This window comes from Macaca nemestrina, chromosome 20 (genome assembly GCF_043159975.1).
Source record: "Macaca nemestrina isolate mMacNem1 chromosome 20, mMacNem.hap1, whole genome shotgun sequence".
In the NCBI taxonomy this organism is placed as follows: Eukaryota; Metazoa; Chordata; class Mammalia; order Primates; family Cercopithecidae; genus Macaca; species Macaca nemestrina.
Window position 1 is genome coordinate 11,895,601 of NC_092144.1, and position 20,771 is coordinate 11,916,371.

Here is a 20,771-nt window from a genome sequence, read left to right on the forward strand (position 1 = left end):
GACGCCTCAACGCTGTTATAGTCAAAGATTAAAATGCACCCACACTTTTTCTTACACATGATGGAGTAACCGTCTGTTTATAAACAAGGGTCACTATTCCACGAGAGGCCTTACAACATTATGCCAAGCCCCTGGTACCTGGAGGACATCAGACCCTCCTGTTCCTGTGCGGCCTTGACTAGACGACCACTTGCTCTGGACTTGCTCCTCGAGGGGTCGCTCCATCTGGAAACTGAGACTGGAATTCCTGCGCATCCCTGTCCCCGCATCCAGAAACACTGCAGGAAGACTTCCGTGTCCGACCCGAGATCCGGAACAATTTCTGCTTCAACACAATTGTCCACGGAGGGCACAGTTCCGTCCCACCGGCGGAAGCGAGATCTGCCTAGCTACTAGACCAGCCGGCTAGCTGTCATTCGGACAAAAGGGGGCGGGACTGTATTAATTGTCCAATCAGGGGCGCCGCCGGAAAGAGGGGTACGACTACCCCTCGCAAATGCGTGTTACGTCACTATGCGATCGGGTTGTGCTCAGCTTGGGGTCTCCTCGCACCTTGACGCGTCGAGTTGCTGTGCCCCTGCATCGGATGCGCTGTACCGTGCGCTGGCTCCGTGAACCGTAGGGACAACACCGGGACACCCCCGAGGCCGGAAAATGGTGAGTGTGCAGGGCCGGCCTAGTTGGAACCGGCCGTGGTCGCCAGACCCGGGCCTCCCCACAGTCACCTCTGGCCGCAGTGTGGGGCTGGGCTGGCAGCTGGGACGCCAAGAGTCCGGTCCCGTCCCTGCGCGGCGACTGCGGTCCCAGCCCCGGAGCCCTCGCTGGGCACCTCCGCGCCCGCAGCCCCAAGTCTTTCCCAGATTGTGCAGGGACCACGGAAGGGTCATGGGGAGAATCCCGCCTTGTGTGTTTGGTTTGAGTGGGAGGAGCTGCAGTCTGTAGGGTCCGCAGTCCCTTCTTTATTCCCAAAGGTGGTTTCCCCATGAGTCTTCCAAAGATGTTGGAAGCAGAGTCTCAAATCCACTACCCTGTCCCCCAGCCTAGCTCCTCCCACGGCGGGCCATTAATCCCTAGATTTCCAGATCCCTCCCCGTATTCCCAAACGCCTACTTCTCCTCTCCAATGGAAAACATCGTCACCAACTCTTTGGCCTGTCTGGTGCATTTCAAACACACGCAGTATTTTAATAATCTTTTTTCCAATTGATGCCTCTTTTAAAAGATTTCTTGTTTGTGGATATTTTACATCAGAGAAAAAAAATCAGAAAAATTATTCACTTGGAACTACTCTGCATAAAATGCTGTGCCCCTCATTCTGGTACCTTTCCAGGGCACAGACATCCTATGGGAACTCCTTTGGGTTGAGGTTCCTTTTCGTAAACTTTTGTGGGTGATCTATGTTTTCAGCACAGTTTCAGATTGGCACTGTCCTGCCTTGGGTTTATGACCTTGAAAAGATTTATTCATTTGAATGTCATTTTTCCAATAAATATAAAATATATGTTATCAGAAGAACTTGAGAGACAGTACCAAATATTTCCAAAGAGGCAAAAAGTAAATGAATCTCAGGAAACAAAAAAATCTCAGTATTACATTTATTAAAAATTCTTTGTTCTTCCCCTGAAGAACGTGGAATATGTTTCTGAGGTCTGTTCTTTTAGTTTGATAATTTCAGATGGTATTCCAGGACTTAAACTTGCAACGCCTAGAAGCACTCAGATATGAGTAATACTTTAGTAAACTATTTCTTGCCATGGAAATAATTGACTGACATTATCATTTTCTTTCTTTCTTTTTTAACAGATGGGGTCTGGCTGTTGCTCAGGCTGGTCTTGAACTCCTGGGCTCAAGCGATTCTCCAGCCTCAGCATCCCAAAGTGCTAGGATTCCAGGCATGAGCCACTATGCCCTGCCCGACATTCTCATTTTCTGAAAGCAATAGTGGGTTTTCTTGTTAAATGCCCTAAAATTTTCTTCCTTCCTTCATTCCTTTATTTATTTATTTAGAGACAGAGTTTAGCTTTGTCACCAGGCTGGAGTGCAGTGACACGATCTCAGTTCACTGCAACCTCCGCCTACCAGGTTCAAGTGATTCTTCTGCCTCAGCCTCCTGAGTAGCTGGAATTACAGGCACGCGCTACCACGCCCAGCTAATTTTTTTTTTTTTTTTTTTTTTTTAGTAGAGATGGTGTTTCACTATGTTAACCAGGATGGTCTCGATCTCCTGACCTCGTGATCCACCCGCCTCGGCCTCCCAAAGTGCTGGGATTACAGGCATGAGCCACCACGCCCGGCCTCTTGCTTCCTTTATACATAAACACTGTGTTTAAGTAATTTTGCTGGATTTTTTTTTTTTAAAGCCCAAGTCTCACTCTGTTGCCCAGGCTGGAGTGCAGTGGCACAATTTTGGCTTACTGCAACCTCTGTACTTGGAAGCTGAGGATCCACAGGCAGATGCTGTTAGGGGAAGAGGGGAGGATGTCAGAGGTTTTAATTGTGGTTTCCTTGGGTGTGTTTTTAGACATTACATTTGAGTTTCACATCTGTAATATAGGTGCACTGAGTGTAATTGGTGCATATTGACAGCGATTCTCCTGCCTTAGCCTCCTGAGTAGCTGGGATTACAGGCACGTGCCACCATGCCCAGCTAATTTTTTTGTATTTTTAGTAGAGACGGGGTTTCACCAAGTTGGCTAGTCTGGTCTCAAACTCCTGACCTCAGGTGATCCACCCGCCTCGGCCTCCCAAAGTGCTGCGATTACAGGCGTGAGCCATTGTGCCAGGCCCTCTGCTGGATGTTTAAGGAACAATCCTTAAGATTTTAATTAAATTGTCTCATTTAAAATTACTAGTAGTGTTCCAGAGCCTTGCAACTGGGGACCAGAGGCCTGAGATGTTTCCAAGCTAAGTCCACCCTTGAGCCTGCAAAGAAAGATCATTGAAGGCCCAATTGGTTCTTCCTGGGGAGTCTCCCCTACAGGTCTGCCAGCTACTCATGCCCGCCATGGAAGGATCCCTTTGTACTCAGAGAAACTGCAGAGCACTTGGAAGTTGAGGATCCACAGGCAGATGCTGTTAGGGGAAGAGGGAAGGATGTCTGAGGTTTTAACTGTGGTTTCCTTAGACATTACGTTTGAGTTTCACATCTGTAATGTAGGTGTACTGAGTGTAATTGGTGCGTATTGACAGTGTCTGTGAAGGTCAGGACTTATGTTTCTAGAGACAGGGTTAATGAATTGAGGAGCTCATTTGCATCAGAACCTCAATCTCAATCTGGTTGAGAGTTTCCTCACTTGGGAAAATGGAAACCTGGGGAATCTAATGTTTCTTTGCTGCCATAGGAGAGAAAGAGGTGTGGAGCTCCCATAGTTCCTTGCTGCTCAGGTGCTCCTATCCTCCATTACCAGGTACTGACACACTCTAGGGGTTACATTTTTCTTATTTTTATTTTTTTTTTAGACCAAGTCTCACTCTATTGCCCAGGCTGGAGTGCAGTGGCACGATGTCGGCTCACTGCAACCTCTGCCTCCTGGGTTCAAGCAGTTCTCCTGCCTCAGCCTCCCAAGTAGCTGGGATTACAGGCGTGTGCCACCATGCCTGGCCAATTTATTTTGTATTTTTAGTAGAGACAGGGTTTTACCATGTTGACCAGGCTGGTCTCAAACTCCTGACCTCAGGTGATCTGCCTGCCTCAGCCTCCCAAAGTGCTGGGATTACAGGTGTGAACCACCACGCCGGACCTAGGTTACATTTTTCAAGCTGTGAGAGTCTGGGTCCAAGCTGGGGAATATGTTTAACTTTTTTTTTTTTTTTTTTTTTGAGACAGAGTTTTGCTCTTGTTGCGCAGGCTGGAGTGCAGTGGCACAATCTTGGCTCACCACAACCTCTGCTTCCCGGGTTCAAGCGATTCTTTTGCCTCAGCCTCCGAGTAGCTGGGATTACAGGCATGCGCCACGACACCCAGCTAATTTTGTATTTTTAGTAGAGATGGGGTTTCTCCATGTTGGTCAGGCCGGTCTTGAACTCCCAACCTAGGCGATCTGCCCACCTCGGCCTCCCAAAGTGCTGGGATTACAGGTGTGAGCCACTGCGCCTGGCCTTTTTTTTTTCTTTTTTTGATACAGTGTCTCACTCTGTTGCCCAAGCTGGTCTGGAACTCCTGGCCTCAAGCCATCCTCCCACCTCAGTCTCCCATGTTTAACTTTTTTTTTTTTTGAGACAGGTTCCCACTCCATCGTCCAGGTTGGAGTGCAGTGGTGTGATCATGGCTCACTGCAACCTCCACCTCCTGGGCTCAAGTGATACTCCTGCCTCCTCTGAGTAGCTGGGACTACATGCGTGCACCACCATCCCCATCTAATTTTTGTATTTTCTATAGAGGTAGGGTTTCGCCATAATGCCCAGGCTGGTCTGGAACTCCTGGGCTCAAACAGTTCTCCCACCCGGGCCTCCCACAATTTCTTGACATCCAAAGATACTTTTGCTGTCTTAAGGTTTTATATTTTCCTGAATGTAATCCACTTGGAGTTATTCAGGATATAGCCTTCTCAGATTGGCTTCCTTCACTGAGCCATATACTTTTAAGGTTCTTCTGTGTCTTCATGGCTTGATACCTGATTTCTCTTATCAATGAACAATATTTCATCGTACGGCCGGGCGCGGTGGCTCAAGCCTGTAATCCTAGCACTTTGGGAGGCCGAGACGGGCGGATCACAAGGTCAGCAGATCGAGACCATCCTGGTTAACACAGTGAAACCCTGTCTCTACTAAAAAATACAAAAAACTAGCCGGGCGAGGTGGCAGGCGCCAGTAGTCCCAGCTACTCGGGAGGCTGAGCCAGGAGAATGGCGTAAACCCGGGAGGCGGAGCTTGCAGTGAGCTGAGATCTGGCCACTGCACTCCAGCCTGGGCGACAGAGCTAGACTCCGTCTCAAAAAAAAAAAAAAAAAAAAATTTCATCGTAAGATTGTACCAGCCGGGCGCGCTGGCTCATGCCTGTAATGCCAGCACTTTGGGAGGCCCAGGCAGGTGGATCACAAGGTAAGGAGTTTGAGACGAGCCTGGCCAACATGACGAAACCCTGTCTCTACTAAAAATACAAAAATTAGCCTGGCGTGGTAGCACACACATGTAATCTCAGCTACTCAGGAGGCTGAGGCAGGAGAATTGCTTGAACCTGGAAAGTGGAGGTTGCAGTGAGCCAAGATAGTGCCATTGCACTACAGCCTGGAAAACAAGAGCAAGACTCCGTCTCAAAAAAAAAAAAAAAAAAAAGATTGTACCACAGATTGTTTATCCATAAACCTGTTGCATGATGTGTTGGTTAAGTCTTTTTTTTTTTTTTTTTTTTTTTTTGAGATGGAGTCTCACTCTGTCACCCAGGCTGGAGTGCAGTGGCATGATCTCAGCTCACTGCAACCTCCACCTCCCAAGTTCAAGCAATTCTCCTGCCTCAGCCTCCCAAGTAACTGGGACTACAGGCGTGTGCCACCACGCCTGGCTAATTTTTTGTATTTTTAGTAGAGATGGGGTTTTGCTGTGTTAGCTAGGATGGTCTCGATCTCCTAACCTTGTGATCCGCCACCCTCAGCCTCCCAAAGCGCTAGGATTACAGGCGTGAGCCACCACGCCCAGTCGGTTAAGTCTTAAATTTGCAGTTATGAAGAAACCTCCCATAAATATTCATGGGCAGGTTTTTGTGTGAACAGTAGTTTTCAACTCACGTGAGTAAATAGCAAGGAATGTGATTGCACGGTCCACTGGTAAGAGGATGTTTTGTTAGAAACTGCCTGTCTTCCAAAGTAGACATACCATTTTCCATTCCCATTGGCAAGGAATGAGGATTCCTGTTGTCTACATCTTTGCTTTCCATTGCCATTCTTAGCATTTTGAACTTTGTACATTCTAATCAGTGTAAAGTGATATCTCTTCAGTTTTATTTGCAGCTCCCTAATGACATATAATGTTGAGCATCTCTTCATATGTATATTTGCCATCTGTATATCTTTCACTGGTGAGGTGTGTGTTCAGGTCTTTTGTCCATTTTTCACTGGTTTGTTTGTCTTACTGTTGTTGAGATTTAAGAGTTGGAATTGGAGGCAGCCATGGTGGCACACGCTTGTCATCCTAGCTACTCCAGAGGCTAAAGCGGGAGGATTGCCTGCACCCAGGATTATAAGCCCAGCATGGGCAACATAATGGATCCTGTCTCAAAAAACAAAAAGGATGCTAGGCATGGAGGCTCATGTGGGGCCACCCAGGCTGCTGGGGAGCAGGGCTGAGGAGTGGTGGGGCCAAGGCTAGGGCTGGAGCTGCCATGGGATCGGAAAGAAAAAATTAGCCCAATGTGGTGGTGCACCCCTATAGTCCCAGCTATTTGGGAGGCTGAGGCATGAGAATCCCTTGAGCCTAAGTGGTGGAGGTTGCAGTGAGCTGAGATCACACCACTGCTCTCCAGCCTGGGCGACAAAGTAAGACTGTCTCGAAAAAGAAAAAAAAAGAGTTCTTTGGATATTTCAGATACTAGTCCTTAATCAGATAAGTGCTTTTGTGAAGATTTGCAAAAATCTGTGCCTTTTATTTTTATTCTTTAAACACTTTCTTTCACAGAGTAGGAGTTTTTCTTTTTTTTTTTTTGGAGACAGAGTCTTGCTCTGTCACCCAGGCTGGAGTGCAGTGGCGCCATCTCGGCTCACTGCAAACTCCGCCTCCCGAGTTCACGCCATTCTCCTGCCTCAGCCTACAGAGTAGCTGGGACTACAGGCACCCACCACAACGCCCGGCTAATTTTTCTGTAATTTAGTAGAGACGGGGTTTCACCGTGTTAGCCAGGATGGTCTCGATCTCCTGACCTCGCGATCCGCCCACCTCGGCCTCCCAAAGTGCTGGGATTACAGGCATGAGCCACCGCACCCGACCAGGAGCTTTTCATTGTAATGAAGTGAAACTTATTTTTTCCTTTCATAGGTTGTGCTTTTAGTGGTTTATCTAAAAATTCATCACCAAAGCCAAGTGGATAGTTTCGCATGTTACATTTACATCTATGATTGATTTGGGCTTAATTTTTGTGAAAGGTGTAAGATTCATGTATAAATTTTTTGTGGGTGTGTGAGAGTTTAATAGTATAAATTTCACTTAGGCACTGTTTTTGTCACATTCCACCAATTTTGATAAGTTCTATTTTCATTTAATTCAAATTTAATTTTCTTTTTTCTTCTTCTTTTTTTTTTTTTTGAGATGGAGTCTCGCTGTGTCACTCAGTCTGGGGTGCAGTGGTGCAATTTCAGCTCACTGCATCCTCCTCCTCCTGAGTTCAAGCCATTCTCCTGCCTCGGCCTCCCAAGTAGCTGGAATTACAGGCATGTGCCACCACGCCTCCCAGCTACTCGGGAGGCTGAGGCAGGAGAATGGCGTGAACCCGGGAGGCAGAGCTTGCGGTGAGCCGAGATCCGGCCACTGCCCTCCAGCCTGGGCCACAGAGCGAGACTCCGTCTCAAAAAAAAAAAGAAAATTGGTAAGTTGTGTTTTTGTCCACACATGGTTTATAATGGTGAATGTTCCACATGAATTTGAGAAGAATGTGTGTTGTTCTGTTGGATGAAGCATTCCATGGATTTTAATTAAACCTAGTTGTTGCCTTTCAACTAGTCCTTTCTGACTTTCTACCTGCTGGAAGTCTTTTTTTTTTTTTTTTTTTTTTTTTTTTTTGAGGCGGAGTCTCGCTCTGTCGCCCAGGCTGGAGTGCAGTGGCGCGATCTCGGCTCACTGCAAGCTCCGCCTCCCGGGTTCACGCCATTCTCCTGCCTCAGCCTCCCGAGTAGCTGGGACTACAGGCACCCGCCACCTCGCCTGGCTAGTTTTTTTTTTGTATTTTTTATTAGAGACGGGGTTTCACCGTGTTAGCCAGGATGGTCTCGATCTCCTGACCTCGTGATCCGCCCGTCTCGGCCTCCCAAAGTGCTGGGATTACAGGCTTGAGCCACCGCGCCCGGCCGTCTTTTTTTTTTTGAGATTGGGTATACCCTGTCACCCAGGCTGGAATGCAGTGGCATGATCTCAGCCTACTGCAACCACCACCTCAGCCTCCTGAATAGCTGGAACTACAGATGTGTGCCACATGCAGGGCTAAATTCTGCCTTTTTTGTTTGTTTTTTGACACAGAATTTCGCCCTTGTCGCCCAGGCGGGAGTGCAGTGGCAAGATCTCAGCACACTGCAACCTCCACCCCCCAGGTTCAAGTGATTCTCCTGCCTCAGCTTCCCAAGTAGCTGGGATTACAGGTGCACACCAGCATGCCCGGCTAATTTTTGTATTTTTAGTAGAGACGGGGTTTCACCATTAGCCAGGATGGTCTTGATCTCCTGACCTTGTGATCCACCCACCTTGGCTTCCCAGAGTGCTGGATTACAGGCGTGAACCACCATGCCTGGCCTTTTTTTTTTTTTTTTTTTTGAGATGGAGTCTTGCTCTGTTGCCAGGCTGGAGTGCAGGGGTGTGATCTCAGCTCACTGCACCCTCCGCCTCCCAGGTTCAAGCAATTCTCCCGCCTCAGCCTCCCGAGTAGCTGGGGCTACAGGCATGAGCCATGAGCCACCATGCCCAGCTAATTTTTGTATTTTTAGTAGCGATGGGGTTTCACCATGTTGGTCAGGATGGTCTCAATCTCTTTACCTCGTGATCCATCTACCTAAGTCTCCCAAAGTGCTGGGGATTACAAGCGTAAGCCACCATGCCCAGCCACCTCTCAGTATATTTTTCACTGCAAGCTACCCATTCCAAGGGTTGTGGTGTTTAGTATTTTTCATGGTTTTGTTTTTGTTTGCTTTGTGGAAAATAATGCTCCTACTATTTTTGTTTCAGTCTGCAAGTGCAAACATACAATAAATTCTCTGGTGGCTGGATAAAAATTACTAGATCTTGGTCAAGTTTAAATTTACAAACTTAAAAAAAGTGGTGAAGTGTATCAATTGATCCTTCATTTGTACATAATTGTTCTCTGTAGTCATCAACACTAATGTTATCTTAATAGGCTAGTTTTGTCTTCCTACTCAGTTTGAAGTGGGAACTATTTGACATTTCCTAATTATCAAGGATATGATACTTTTTTTTCTGTTTTCTTTTTATTTTTTAGTAAAATGCTATACATGAAATCTTTAGTTATTTTTGGCTGGAGTGCAGTGGTATAGTTTTGGCTCACTGCACCCTTGACTTAGCGGGCTCAAGCAATCCTCCCACCTCAGCCTTCCAAGTAGCTGAGACCACAGGTGTGCACCACCATGCCTGGCCAAGTTTTGTATATTTTGTAGAGACAGTGTTTCACCATGTTGCCCAGGCTGGTCTCAAACTCCTGGGCTCAAATGATCCGCCCACCTCAGCCTCCCAAAGTGCTGGGATTATAGACATGAGCCATCACGCCTAGCCAAAATATTTATTTTCTTTTATATGTAAATAATATGTAAATAAACCTTACAGAGAGCACCCAGGCATGCAGATGAACTTGTCAAGCGGGAGAGTTGCCTGGAGCCAAATTTCTTCCTGCTCAGACCCTTGTCCTAATGACTAAGAAAACCCCTTCTAACTGTGTGGATCTTTTCATGTATGGCACACATGAGTGCATGGAAATGAGAGAACCTGGGACAACAGCCCCTAGACTGTCTGTCTGGGAATCACTTTCTCCTGAAACTGGAGAAAGGAGATTTTACAGTTTTTTTTTGTTTTTTTTTTTGACACGGAGTCTAGCTCTGTCACCCAGGCTGGAGTGCAGTGGCGCGATCTGGGCTCACTGCAAGCTCCGCCTCCCAGTTACACGCCATTCTCCTGCCCCAGCCTCCCAAGTAGCTGGGACTACAGGCACCTGCCACCACGCCCGGCTAATTTTTTGTGTGTGTTTTTTTAGTAGAGATGGGGTTTCACTGTATTAGCCAGGATGGTCTCGATCTCCTGACCTTGTGATCTGCCTGCCTCAGCCTCCCAAAGTGCTGGGATTACAGGCATGAGCCGCGGCGCCCAGCCCTTTTTTTTTTTGAGATGGAGTCTCGCTCTGTTGCCCAGGCTGGACTGCAGTGGTGCAATCTCAACTCACTGCAACCTCTGCCTCCCAGGTGCAAGCGATTCTCCTGCCTCTGCCTCCCAAGTAGCTGGGATTACATGCATGCACCACCATGCCCAACTAATTTTTGTATTTTTAGTAGAGACGGGGTTTCACCATGTTGGTCAGGGTGGTCTCGAACTCCTGACCTCAGGTGATCCACCTGCCTCGGCCTCCCAAAGTGCTGGGATTACAGGCATGAGCCATCCCGATGCAGATTTTATGTTCCTTTGGAGGTATGAAATTATCTGTTAATTTTATATAATCATGGGCAAATTCACCATCAGACCATCGTGGACGTCAGTGAAGTCCCTTGAAAATTGATACTGTCGGCGGGGCGCGGTGGCTCAAGCCTGTAATCCCAGCATTTTGGGAGGCCAAGACGGGCGGATCACGAGGTCAGGAGATCGAGACCATCCTGGCTAACACGGTGAAACCCCGTCTCTACTAAAAAATACAAAAAACTAGCCGGGCGAGGTGGCGGGCGCCTGTAGTCCCAGCTACTCGGGAGGCTGAGGCAGGAGAATGGCATAAACCCGGGAGGCGGAGCTTGCAGTGAGCTGAGATCCGGCCACTGCACTCCAGCCTGGGCGACAGAGCCAGACTCCGTCTCAAAAAAAAAAAAAAAAAAATTGATACTGTCAATCTATTCTTCAAGGTCAGCAAAGCCCAGATGACATGATTATGGATTCCAGAAAGTGCTCTTCTGACATTTTATCTCCATGTGTATATGTATTTGTGCTACAAATTGGTTGGAAGCAGTTCTGAGGCTCATGGGTATAAGGATTTTGTGAAGGTCTCAGTTGTAAGGGCCCCTTCTTTGTGCCTGAGCTCTGTGTTCCCAGTAACTTCCTAGTCTCATGAAATGGGACAGAAAGTAAAAGGAAAAACTGAGTCTATGATAAATATTACGCTCACAGCCGGGCGCAGTGACTCATGCCACCACGTGGGGACATATATATATCAGAAACAAGTTGAAATTAATATGTCTCTAAAAGAGTATTTCCATTCAATCAGCAGAATCTGAGTGCTTCTAATGGCCTCAAATACTTCAGGACGATATGGGCAGCTAGACCTTGTTACAAGTTGGATTTCCACAAGCCTCCTGTCCTCTCATATATAACAAAGGGGATAGAAGATTCTCAATGTGTATTTACTTATTAAAACCTCCACCTCATTTAATCCCACATCTTTCAGGAATGCTGAATGATTTGGGTAATAAGAAATTACGCTGTGGGCTGGGTGTGGTTATTCATACCTGAAATCACACTTTGGGAGGCCGAGGCAGGAGGATCACTTGAGGCCGAGAGTTCAAGATCAACCCGGACAACATAACAAAACCCCATTTCTAACAAAAAAAAAAAAATTAAAAATTAGCTGGGTGTGGTGTTGCACATCTGTAGTCCTAACTACTCGTGAAGCTGAGGCAGAAGGGGCCCAGGGATCTGAGGCTACAGTGAGTTATGATTGCTGCACTTGAGCCTGGGTGACAGAGCAAGACCCTGTCTCTTAGAAAACAACAAACACACAAGAAATAAGAATTTATCTCATAAAGAATTGAAGATCTTGCCTGTAATCCCAGCAATTTGAGAGACCAAGACTGGTGAATCGCTTAAGCTGAGGAGTTTGAGACCAGCCTGTGTAACATGGCAAAATCCCATCTCTACAAAAAATACACATAAAATACTTAGCCAGGTGTAGTGGTGTGTTCCTGTAGTCCCAGTTACTCAGGAGGCTGAGGTTGGAGGATTGCTTGAGCCTGAGAGGTCTAGGCTCCAATGAGCTGTGATTGTTCCACTGTACTCCAGCCTAGGTAGCAGAGCGAGACCATCTGTGTCTCAAAAAGGAAGGAAAAAAAATTGATCTTAAAGTTTGTCTCATTTGTGTAGGATTTCTTTCATTTTTCCAAGTTGAACTAGATACTACCATTAGAGAGCAATAAGACTTACAGTGACCACAGTAAAGATGTAGCCGTAAGTTTATGTGTTCAATGTGCTGTTAAATTTCTAACAATCGGCCGGGCGCGGTGGCTCAAGCCTGTAATCCCAGCACTTTGGGAGGCCGAGACGGGCGGATCACGAGGTCAGGAGATCGAGACCATCCTGGCTAACACAGTGAAACCCCGTCTCTACTAAAAAATACAAAAAACTAGCCGGGCGAGGTGGCGGGCGCCTGTAGTCCCAGCTACTCGGGAGGCTGAGGCAGGAGAATGGCGTAAACCCGGGAGGCGGAGCTTGCAGTGAGCCGAGATCCGGCCACTGAGCTCCAGCCTGGGCGACAGAGCAAGACTCTGTCTCAAAAAAAAAAAAAAAAAAAAAAAAATTTCTAACAATCGAGTCATACACTAAATGTCTGGAGACCACAAAATCGTGTGTGAAATTCTTATGAATCGAGTATACCTCTCATCCTTGTCAATCTCACCTGTTCTTCTCTACTTATATTGGATGTTTCAGGACTCAGTGGCTTTTGAGGATGTTTCTGTGAGCTTTAGCCAGGAGGAGTGGGCTCTGCTGGCTCCTTCACAGAAGAAACTCTACAGAGATGTGATGCAGGAAACATTCAAGAACCTGGCATCTATAGGTAAGGATGACATCATTTTTTCTTTTCTTTTTTTTTTTTTAAGACAGAGTTTCACTCTTGTTTCCCAGGCTGGAGAGCAATGGCGCTATCTCAGCTCACCACAACCTCCATCTCCCAGCTTCAGGCAATTCTCCTGCCTCAGCCTCCCGAGTAGCTGGGATTACAGGCATGTGCCACCACACCTGGCTAATTTTTCTATTTTTAGTAGAGACGGGATTTCACCATGTTGGTCAGGCTAGTCTTGAACTCCTGACCGCAGGTAATCTGCCCGCCTTAGCCTCCCAAAGTGCTGGGATTACAGGCATGAGCCACTGTGCCTGGCCTTTTTTTTTTTTTTTTTTTTTTTTTTTTTTGAGACCGAGTCTCCTCCTGTTCCCCAGGGTGGAGTACAGTGGCGGGATCTTGGCTCACTGCAACCTCCGCTTCCCGGGTTCAGGCGATTCTCCTGCCTCAGCCTCTCGAGTACCTGGGATTACAGGTGCCTACCACCATGCCCAGCTAATTTTTGTATTTTTAGTAGAGACAGGGTTTCACCGTATTGGCCAGGCTGGTCTCCAACTGCTGACCTCAAGTGATCCTCCCACCTCAGCCTCCCAAAGTGTGGAGATTACAGGCATGAGCCACCGCACCCCAGTGACATCATTTTTTCTTTTGTTTTCTTTTTTCCGAGACAGAGCCTCACTCTGTTGCCCAGGCTGGAGTGCAGTGGGACGGTCTCTCCTCACTGCAAGCTCCACCTCCCAGGTTCACGCCATTCTCCTGCGTCAGCCTCCCAACTAGCTGGGACTACAGGCGCCCGCCGCCACGCCCGACTAATTTTTTGTATTTTTAGTAGAGACGGGGTTTCACTGTGTTAGCCAGGATGGTCTCGATCTCCTGATCTCGTGATCCGCCCACCTCAGCCTCCCAAAGTGCTGGGATTACAGGCGTGAGCCACCGCGCCCGGCCGACATCATTTTTTCATATAGTCAATTAGAGAACTAGCATTTCTTGCTCATAATCACTGTTCTGAGGTTTGGAATCTGAAAAGGGAATACTTCTGTAAATAAACCAAGCATGGTTACAGCTCATTGTGAACCTATAATAATATTTGTATAATTTTTAATAATTTATCATGATTATTCTTGATCTACATTTTAGGGGAAAAATGGGAAGACCAGAATGTTGAAGATCAACACAAAAACCAGGGGAGAAATCTAAGGTGAGTTGTACTGACAAGAAATAGCAGTGTTCCTTGAAAGAATCTTAAAAATATTATGGCCAGGCACCGTGGCTCACGCCTGTAATCTCAGCACTTTGAGAGGCTGCAGTGGGTAGATCACGAGGTCAGGAGTTCAAGACCAGCCTGGTCAACATGGTGAAACCCTGTCTCTACTAAAAATACAAAAAAGTTAGCCAGTTGTGGTGGTGGGTGCCTGTAATCCCAGCTACTCGGGAGGCTGAGGCAGAGAATTACCTGAACCCAGGAGGTGGAGGATGCGGCGAGCCGAGATCACGCCACTGCACTCCAGCCTGGGCAACAGAGTGATACTCCATCTCAAGAAAAAAAAAAAAAAAGTTGTGACACTTTTAAAGCAAGAAAGAAGTGCAGCTCCAAATTTATTTATTTATTTATTTTTTTAATTTTTTTCTCAAGATGAGGTTTTGCTCTGTCACTCAGGCTGGAGTGCAGTAGCATGATCTTTGCTCACTGCAACCTCCGCCTCCCAGGATCAAGTGATTTTCCTGCCTCAGCCTCCTGAGTAGCTGGGATTACAAGCACGTGCCACCACACTCAGCTAATTTTTGTTTTCTCGTTTTGTTTTGTTTTGAGACGGAGTCTCGCTGTCTCCCAGGCTGGAGTGCAGTGGCGCGATTTCGGCTCACTGCAAGCTCTGCCTCCCAGGTTCACGCCATTCTCCTGCCTCAGCCTCCAAAGTAGCTGGGACTACAGGCACCCACTACCATGCCTGGCTAATTTTTTGTATTTTTAGTAGAGACGGGGTTTCACCATGTTAGCCAGGATGGTCTCGATCTCCTGACCTCGTGATCTGCCCACCTCGGCCTCCCAAAGTGCTGGGATTACAGGCATGAGCCACTGCGCCCAGCCTAATTTTTGGGTTTTTAGTAGAGACAGGGTTTCGCCATGTTGGCCGGGCTGGTCTCAAACTCCTGACCTCAGATGATCTACCCACCTCAGCCTTCCAAAGTGCTGGGATTACAGGCATGAGCCACTGGGCCCAAATTTATTTATTATCAGAAAATGTTTACCAGAAATGTTTTCTTAAGTGACACAGATGTCCACTGGTTGAAGAATATTATACTTGGGCCAGGCACTGTGCCTCACTCTTATAATCCCAAAACTTTGGGAAGGTGAGGTGGGCGGATCAGCAGAGGTGAGGAGATCAAGACCAGCCTGGCCAACATAGTGAAAACCTGTCTCTACTAGAAATACAAAAACTAGCCAGACTTGATGGTGCACACCTGTAATCCCAGCTACTCAGGAGGCTGAGGCAGGAGAATCACTTGAATCTAGGAGGCAGAGGTTGCAGTGAGCCCAGATCACACCACACACTCCAGCCTGGGCAAGAGAGTGAGACTCCATCCTCTATCTCAAAAAAAAAAAAAAAAAGAAAGAAAGAAAAATATTGTACTTGGGAACAATTTTTTTTGTTTGTTTGTTTTGTGAGACAGTCTCTCACTCTGTCACCCAGGCTGGAGTGCAGTAGTATGATCTTGGCTCACTGCAACCTCCACCCCCTGGGTTCAAGCAGTTCTTCTGCCTCAGCCCCCCAAGTAGCTGGGATTATAGGCACGTACCACCACACCAGGTGATTTTTGTATTTTTTAGTAGAGATGGGGTTTCACCATGTTGGCCAGGCTGGTCTCAAACTCCTGACCCCAAGTGATCCACCCACCTCGGCTTCCCAAAGTGCTGGGATTACAGGCATGAGCCACCATGCCCAGCCTTGGAAACAGTATTTTAAAGCCTCACATACAACTTCAGGAAGCCAAGGCGAGCAGATCATTTGAACTCAGGAGTTCGAAACCAGCCTGGGCAACAAGACGAGACCCTATCTCTACAAGAAATAGAAAATTCAGTCAGTCGTGGGGGTGCACGCCTGTAGTCCCACCTACATGGGAGGCTGAGGTGGGAGGATTGATTGAACCCGGGAGGTCAAGGCTGCAGTAAGCCATGATTATGGGCATTACTGTACTCCAGTCTGGGCAACAGAGTGAGACTCTGTCTCAAAACGAAACAAAAAAAAAAAAACCCCATACATCAATATTATTGTTCCGATAATAGCTATCAGTGACACAGGCCCTCTTGCTGAACATTGAGTATATTCATTTTTAAACAAGTGAGACAGGGCAGAAAACTATTTCCCTGAAAATGATAAAAATTTAGTTCTGCTGCCGGGTGCAGTGGCTCACGCCTGTAATCCCAGCACTTTGGGAGGCCAAGGCGGGCAGATCACTTGAGGTCAGGAGTTCAAGACCAGCCTAACCAACATGGCGAAACCCTATCTCTACTAAAAATACAAAATTAGCTGGGTGTGATGGTGCATGCCTGTAATCCCAGCTACTTGGGAGGCCGAGGTAGGAGAATCGCTTAAAGCTGGGAGGTGGAGGTTGCAGTGAGCTGAGATCGCGCCATTGCACTCCAGCCTGGGGAACAAGAGCGAAACTCCATCTCAAAAAAAAAAAAGAAATTTAGTTCTGCTACCTGATGATAAATATAAAATCATTAATACACAACCAGTATTACTGTGCTTCTAATTTTTTACAGAAGCCATATGGGAGAGAGACTCTGTGAAGGTAAAGAAAGTAGTCAATGTGCAGAAACCGTCAGTCCCAATCTAAGTGTGAGGAAGAACACTGCTGGAGTAAAACCATATGAATGTACTGTCTGTGGAAAAGTCTTCATGCGTCGTTCATCCCTTACTAGACACATGAGGTCTCACACTGGATATGAGCTATTTGAGAAGCCATATAAATGTAAGGAATGTGGGAAAGCCTTTAGTTATCTCAAATCCTTTCAAAGACATGAAAGGAGTCACACTGGAGAAAAACCCTATAAATGTAAACAATGTGGAAAAACCTTCATATATCACCAACCCTTTCAAACACATGAGCGGACGCACATTGGAGAAAAACCCTATGAATGTAAGCAATGTGGAAAAGCTCTTAGTTGTCCCAGTTCACTTCGAATTCATGAAAGGATTCACACTGGAGAAAAGCCCTATGAATGTAAAAAATGTGGGAAAGCCTTCAGTTGTCCCAGTTCTATTCGAATACACGAAAGAACTCACACTGGAGAGAAACCCTACGCATGTAAGGAATGTGGGAAAGCCTTCATTTCCCACACAAGTGTTCTAACACACATGATAACACACAACGGCGATAGACCTTATAAATGCAAGGAATGTGGGAAGGCATTCATTTTTCCCAGTTTTTTACGAGTACACGAAAGAATTCACACTGGAGAGAAACCCTATAAATGTAAACAATGTGGTAAAGCCTTCAGATGTTCCACTTCCATTCAAATTCATGAAAGAACTCATACTGGAGAGAAGCCCTATAAATGTAAAGAATGTGGGAAGTCTTTCAGTGCACGCCCAGCCTTTCGAGTACACCTGAGAGTGCACACTGGAGAGAAACCCTATAAGTGTAAAGAATGTGGGAAAGCCTTCAGTCGGACCAGTTACTTTCGAATACATGAAAGGACTCACACTGGAGAAAAACCCTACGAATGTAAAAAATGTGGGAAAACCTTCAATTATCCTCTAGATTTGCAAATCCACGAGAGAAATCACACTGGAGAAAAACCCTATGAGTGTAAGGAATGTGCAAAAGCCTTCATTTCTCTCGAGAACTTTCGAAGACACATGATCACCCACACTGGAGACGGACCTTATAAATGTAGGGACTGTGGGAAGGCCTTCATTTTTCCTAGTGCGTTACGAACACATGAGCGGACTCACACTGGAGAGAAACCCTATGAATGTAAACAATGTGGAAAAGCCTTTAGTTGTTCTAGTTACATTCAGATACATGAAAGAACTCACACTGGGGAGAAACCTTATGAATGTAAGGAATGCGGGAAGGCCTTTATTTATCCCACAAGCTTTCAAGGACACATGAGAATGCATACTGGAGAGAAACCCTATAAATGTAAAGAATGTGGGAAGGCCTTTAGTCTTCACAGTTCCTTTCAAAGACATGAAAGAATTCACAGTTGTGAGAAACCTCTTGAATGTAAGCAATGTGGAAAAGCCTTCAGTTTGTCCACATCCTTACAAAAGCATATGAGAATGCACACTCGATAGAAACTCTATAAATGGGAGAAACGGGAAAGTTTTCAGTTCTAACAAATACTTTCAAAGTTGTGAAACTTCCCAGTGAAGAGAGAAATCCTACCAGTGTAATATAGAAAGCGAGATGCAAGATAATTCCTGTATAGTCAGGTACCATGTAATCATGTTTCATTGAGCAATGGACCATATACAGGTTGGTGGCCCCGTAAGATTATATAATACCTAAAACATTTCTATCAACTGCAATTTAGTAGCGGCAGAAACACCACAGTGCAGCACATTATTTAAGGGTTTATGGTGCTGGTGTAAACCTATTGCACAGTTGTATAAAAGTACAACAAGCTGGGCATGTTGGCTCACACCTGTAATCCCAACACTGGGAGACTAAGGCGGTAGGATTGCTTGATGCCAGGAGTTTGTGACTACTCTGGTCAACATAGTGAGACCCCATCTCTACAAAAACTAAAAACATTTTCTAAGTGTGGAATTACACCCTGTAGTCCCATGTACATGGGAGGCTGAGGCAGGAGGATTGCCTGAGCACGGGAGTTCAAGGCTACAGTGAACCAAGATCAAGCAATGGCAGCCCAGCATGGGTGACAGAGTGATACTCTGTATCAAAGATTAAAAAAAGTAAATTGGCTGGGCACAGTGGCTCATACCTGTCATCCCAGCACTTTGGGAGGCTGAGGTGGGAGGATCAGTTGAGGTCAGGAGTTCAAGACCAGCCTGGTTAACATGATGAAACCCTGTCTCCATTAGAAATACAAAAGTTAGCTGGGTGTGGTGGTGCGCCTGTAGTCCCAACAACTTGAGAGGCTGAGACAGGAGACTCGCTTGAACCTGGGAGGTGGAGGTTGCAGTGAGCCGAGATCTGCCACTACGGTCCAGCCTGGGTGACAGAGCGAGAGACTGTCTCAAAAAAAAAAAAAAAAAAAAAAAATTACAGCACATATAATTATGTGCAATATATACTTGATAATAAATGGCTACATTACTGGTTTATATATCTACAATACTGTTTTAAAATGTATTCGTATTTATTTTTTTAACAGTAAGACAGTCTCAGGCAGGTCCTTAAGGAGATACTCCAGAAAAAAGGCATTGTTATGATAGGCGATGAAGGCTCCATGTGCAGGACTGCCCCTGAACGTATTCCAGCGGGACAAAACGTGAAGGCGGAAGACAATATTGATGATCCTCACCCCGGGTAGTCCTACACTAATGTGTGTTTGTGTCTTAGTCTTTAACAAAAATAATATTAAAAGTAGAAAAGAATTAATAGAAAAAGCTTATAGAATATGGACATAAAATATTTTTGTACAGCTGTACAATGTGTTTTAAGCCAAATTACTACATCAAAGGTTTTAAAAATAAGTTTATAAAGAAAATAATGTACAGTAAGTTAAGGTTTATTTATTATTGAGGAAAAACTGTTTTTATGAATGTAGTGTAATCTAAGTGTACAGTGTTTATAAATTCTCCATTAGTGTACAGTAACATCCTAGGCCTTCCCATTCACTCACCACTCACTGACTCCTCCAGGGCAACTTCTAGTCCTGCAAGCTGTGTTCATGGCAAGCATCCTATGCAGGTGCATCCTTTTTTATCTTTTATACTGCATGTTTACTGTGTGTATTTTCTATGTTTAGACTCATAAATACTTAACATTGTGTTACAATTTTCTGCAGTGTTCAGTACAATAATACGCCGTATGGTTTGTAGCCCAGTAGCAACAGACTGTACCATATAGTCTATATGTGTTGTAGCTATACCATCTAGATTTGTGTAAGTTCACTTTGTGATGTTTGTACCATAAGGAAATCACCTAACAACACGTTTCTCAGAACATATACCCATGATTAAGCAACTTCTGACTGTATAATGCTCCAGAAAATTCACACCATGATATAAATTCATCACACATGATATAAAAGTTAAGGCTAGGTATGGTGGCTTATGCCTGTAATCCCAACACTTTGGGAGACCAAGGCAGGCAGATCACCTGAGGTCAGGTGTTCGAGACCAGCCTGGCCAAGATGGTGAAACCCCATCTCTACTGAAAATACAAAAATTAGCTGGGTGTGGTGGCGTGCGCCTGTAATTCCAGCTACTTGGGAGGCTGAGGCAGGAGAATCATTTGAACCTGGGAGGCGGAGACTACAGTAAGCTGAGATTGTGCCACTACACTGCAGCCTTGGCAACAGAGCAAGACTCCATCCCACACACCAAAAACTTAAAAAAAAATTTTTTATCACTGGCTTATTCTTCAAGTACATCTCTGGACATCAATTGTAACATTACTTTTCCAAGAAATCCTGGAGGTGAGATAATTCTGTAAGTACTCTTTAAGCAGTAGTCAAAAGTTTAAAAGGTTGTGTTTTCTCATTAAATCAGTTAGTAAAACTTTTCTCTTTTGATGTCTTGATTCACGAGTAAATTGAAGTGTTTTGTTTTTTTTTTGAGACGAGTCTCGCTCTGTTGCCCAGGCTGGAGTGCAGTGGCGCGATCTCGGCTCACTGCAAGCTCCACCTCCCGGGTTCACACCATTCTCCTGCCTCAGCCTCCCGTAGCTGGGACTATAGGTGCCCACCACCACACCCGGCTTTCTTTGTATTTTTAGTAGAGACGGGGTTTCGCCATGTTAGCCAGGATGGTCTCGATCTGCTGACCTCATGATCCGCCTGCCTCGTCCTCCCAAAGTGCTGGGATTACAGGCTTGAGCCACCGTGCACAGCCTGAAGTGTATTTTTTTTAAAAGACCAGTGTTAGTAGAAGTGTATTTTTAATATACAATTAATTTTAATT

General features: G+C 45.8%; 2 protein-coding genes across 6 annotated transcripts in view; one reads left to right on the forward strand and one right to left on the reverse strand.

Moving 5' to 3' along the window:
* Nucleotides 1-397, reverse strand: part of LOC105467528 (zinc finger protein 490) — a 30,096-nt gene extending 29,699 nt beyond the window's left edge. For 3 of the 4 annotated variants that reach the window (XM_071086978.1, XM_071086977.1, XM_011717217.2), the window contains exon 1: nt 139-397. In XM_071086978.1, the coding sequence (XP_070943079.1) occupies nt 139-255 (117 nt within the window). In that variant the 5' untranslated portion in view covers nt 256-397. The remainder of the gene's footprint in view (nt 1-138) is intronic. The other variant, XM_071086979.1, reaches the window with a different exon arrangement.
* A 105-nt stretch (nt 398-502) lies between these two features.
* Nucleotides 503-20,373, forward strand: LOC105467466 (zinc finger protein 791). Of its 2 annotated transcripts, XM_071086976.1 has the most exons (5): nt 509-657; nt 1,803-1,940; nt 12,540-12,666; nt 13,807-13,867; nt 16,436-20,373. In XM_071086976.1, exons 3-5 carry the CDS (start codon nt 12,633-12,635, stop codon nt 17,973-17,975), a joined length of 1,635 nt encoding a protein of 544 aa, XP_070943077.1. In that variant the 5' UTR covers nt 509-657; nt 1,803-1,940; nt 12,540-12,632; the 3' UTR covers nt 17,976-20,373. The 2 variants fall into 2 exon arrangements, with proteins under 2 accessions (XP_070943076.1, XP_070943077.1); XM_071086975.1 differs by lacking the exon at nt 1,803-1,940 and having other exon boundaries at nt 503-657.
* The last annotated feature ends 398 nt before the right edge of the window (nt 20,374-20,771 follow it).

Bases quoted from the DNA above. Each gene is read 5' to 3' on its own strand.
- LOC105467466 (XM_071086975.1), top strand. The intron at 12,667-13,806 runs GTAAGGATGACA...TCTACATTTTAG, and splicing joins CAAGAACCTGGCATCTATAG to GGGAAAAATGGGAAGACCAG. The intron at 13,868-16,435 runs GTGAGTTGTACT...AATTTTTTACAG, and splicing joins AACCAGGGGAGAAATCTAAG to AAGCCATATGGGAGAGAGAC.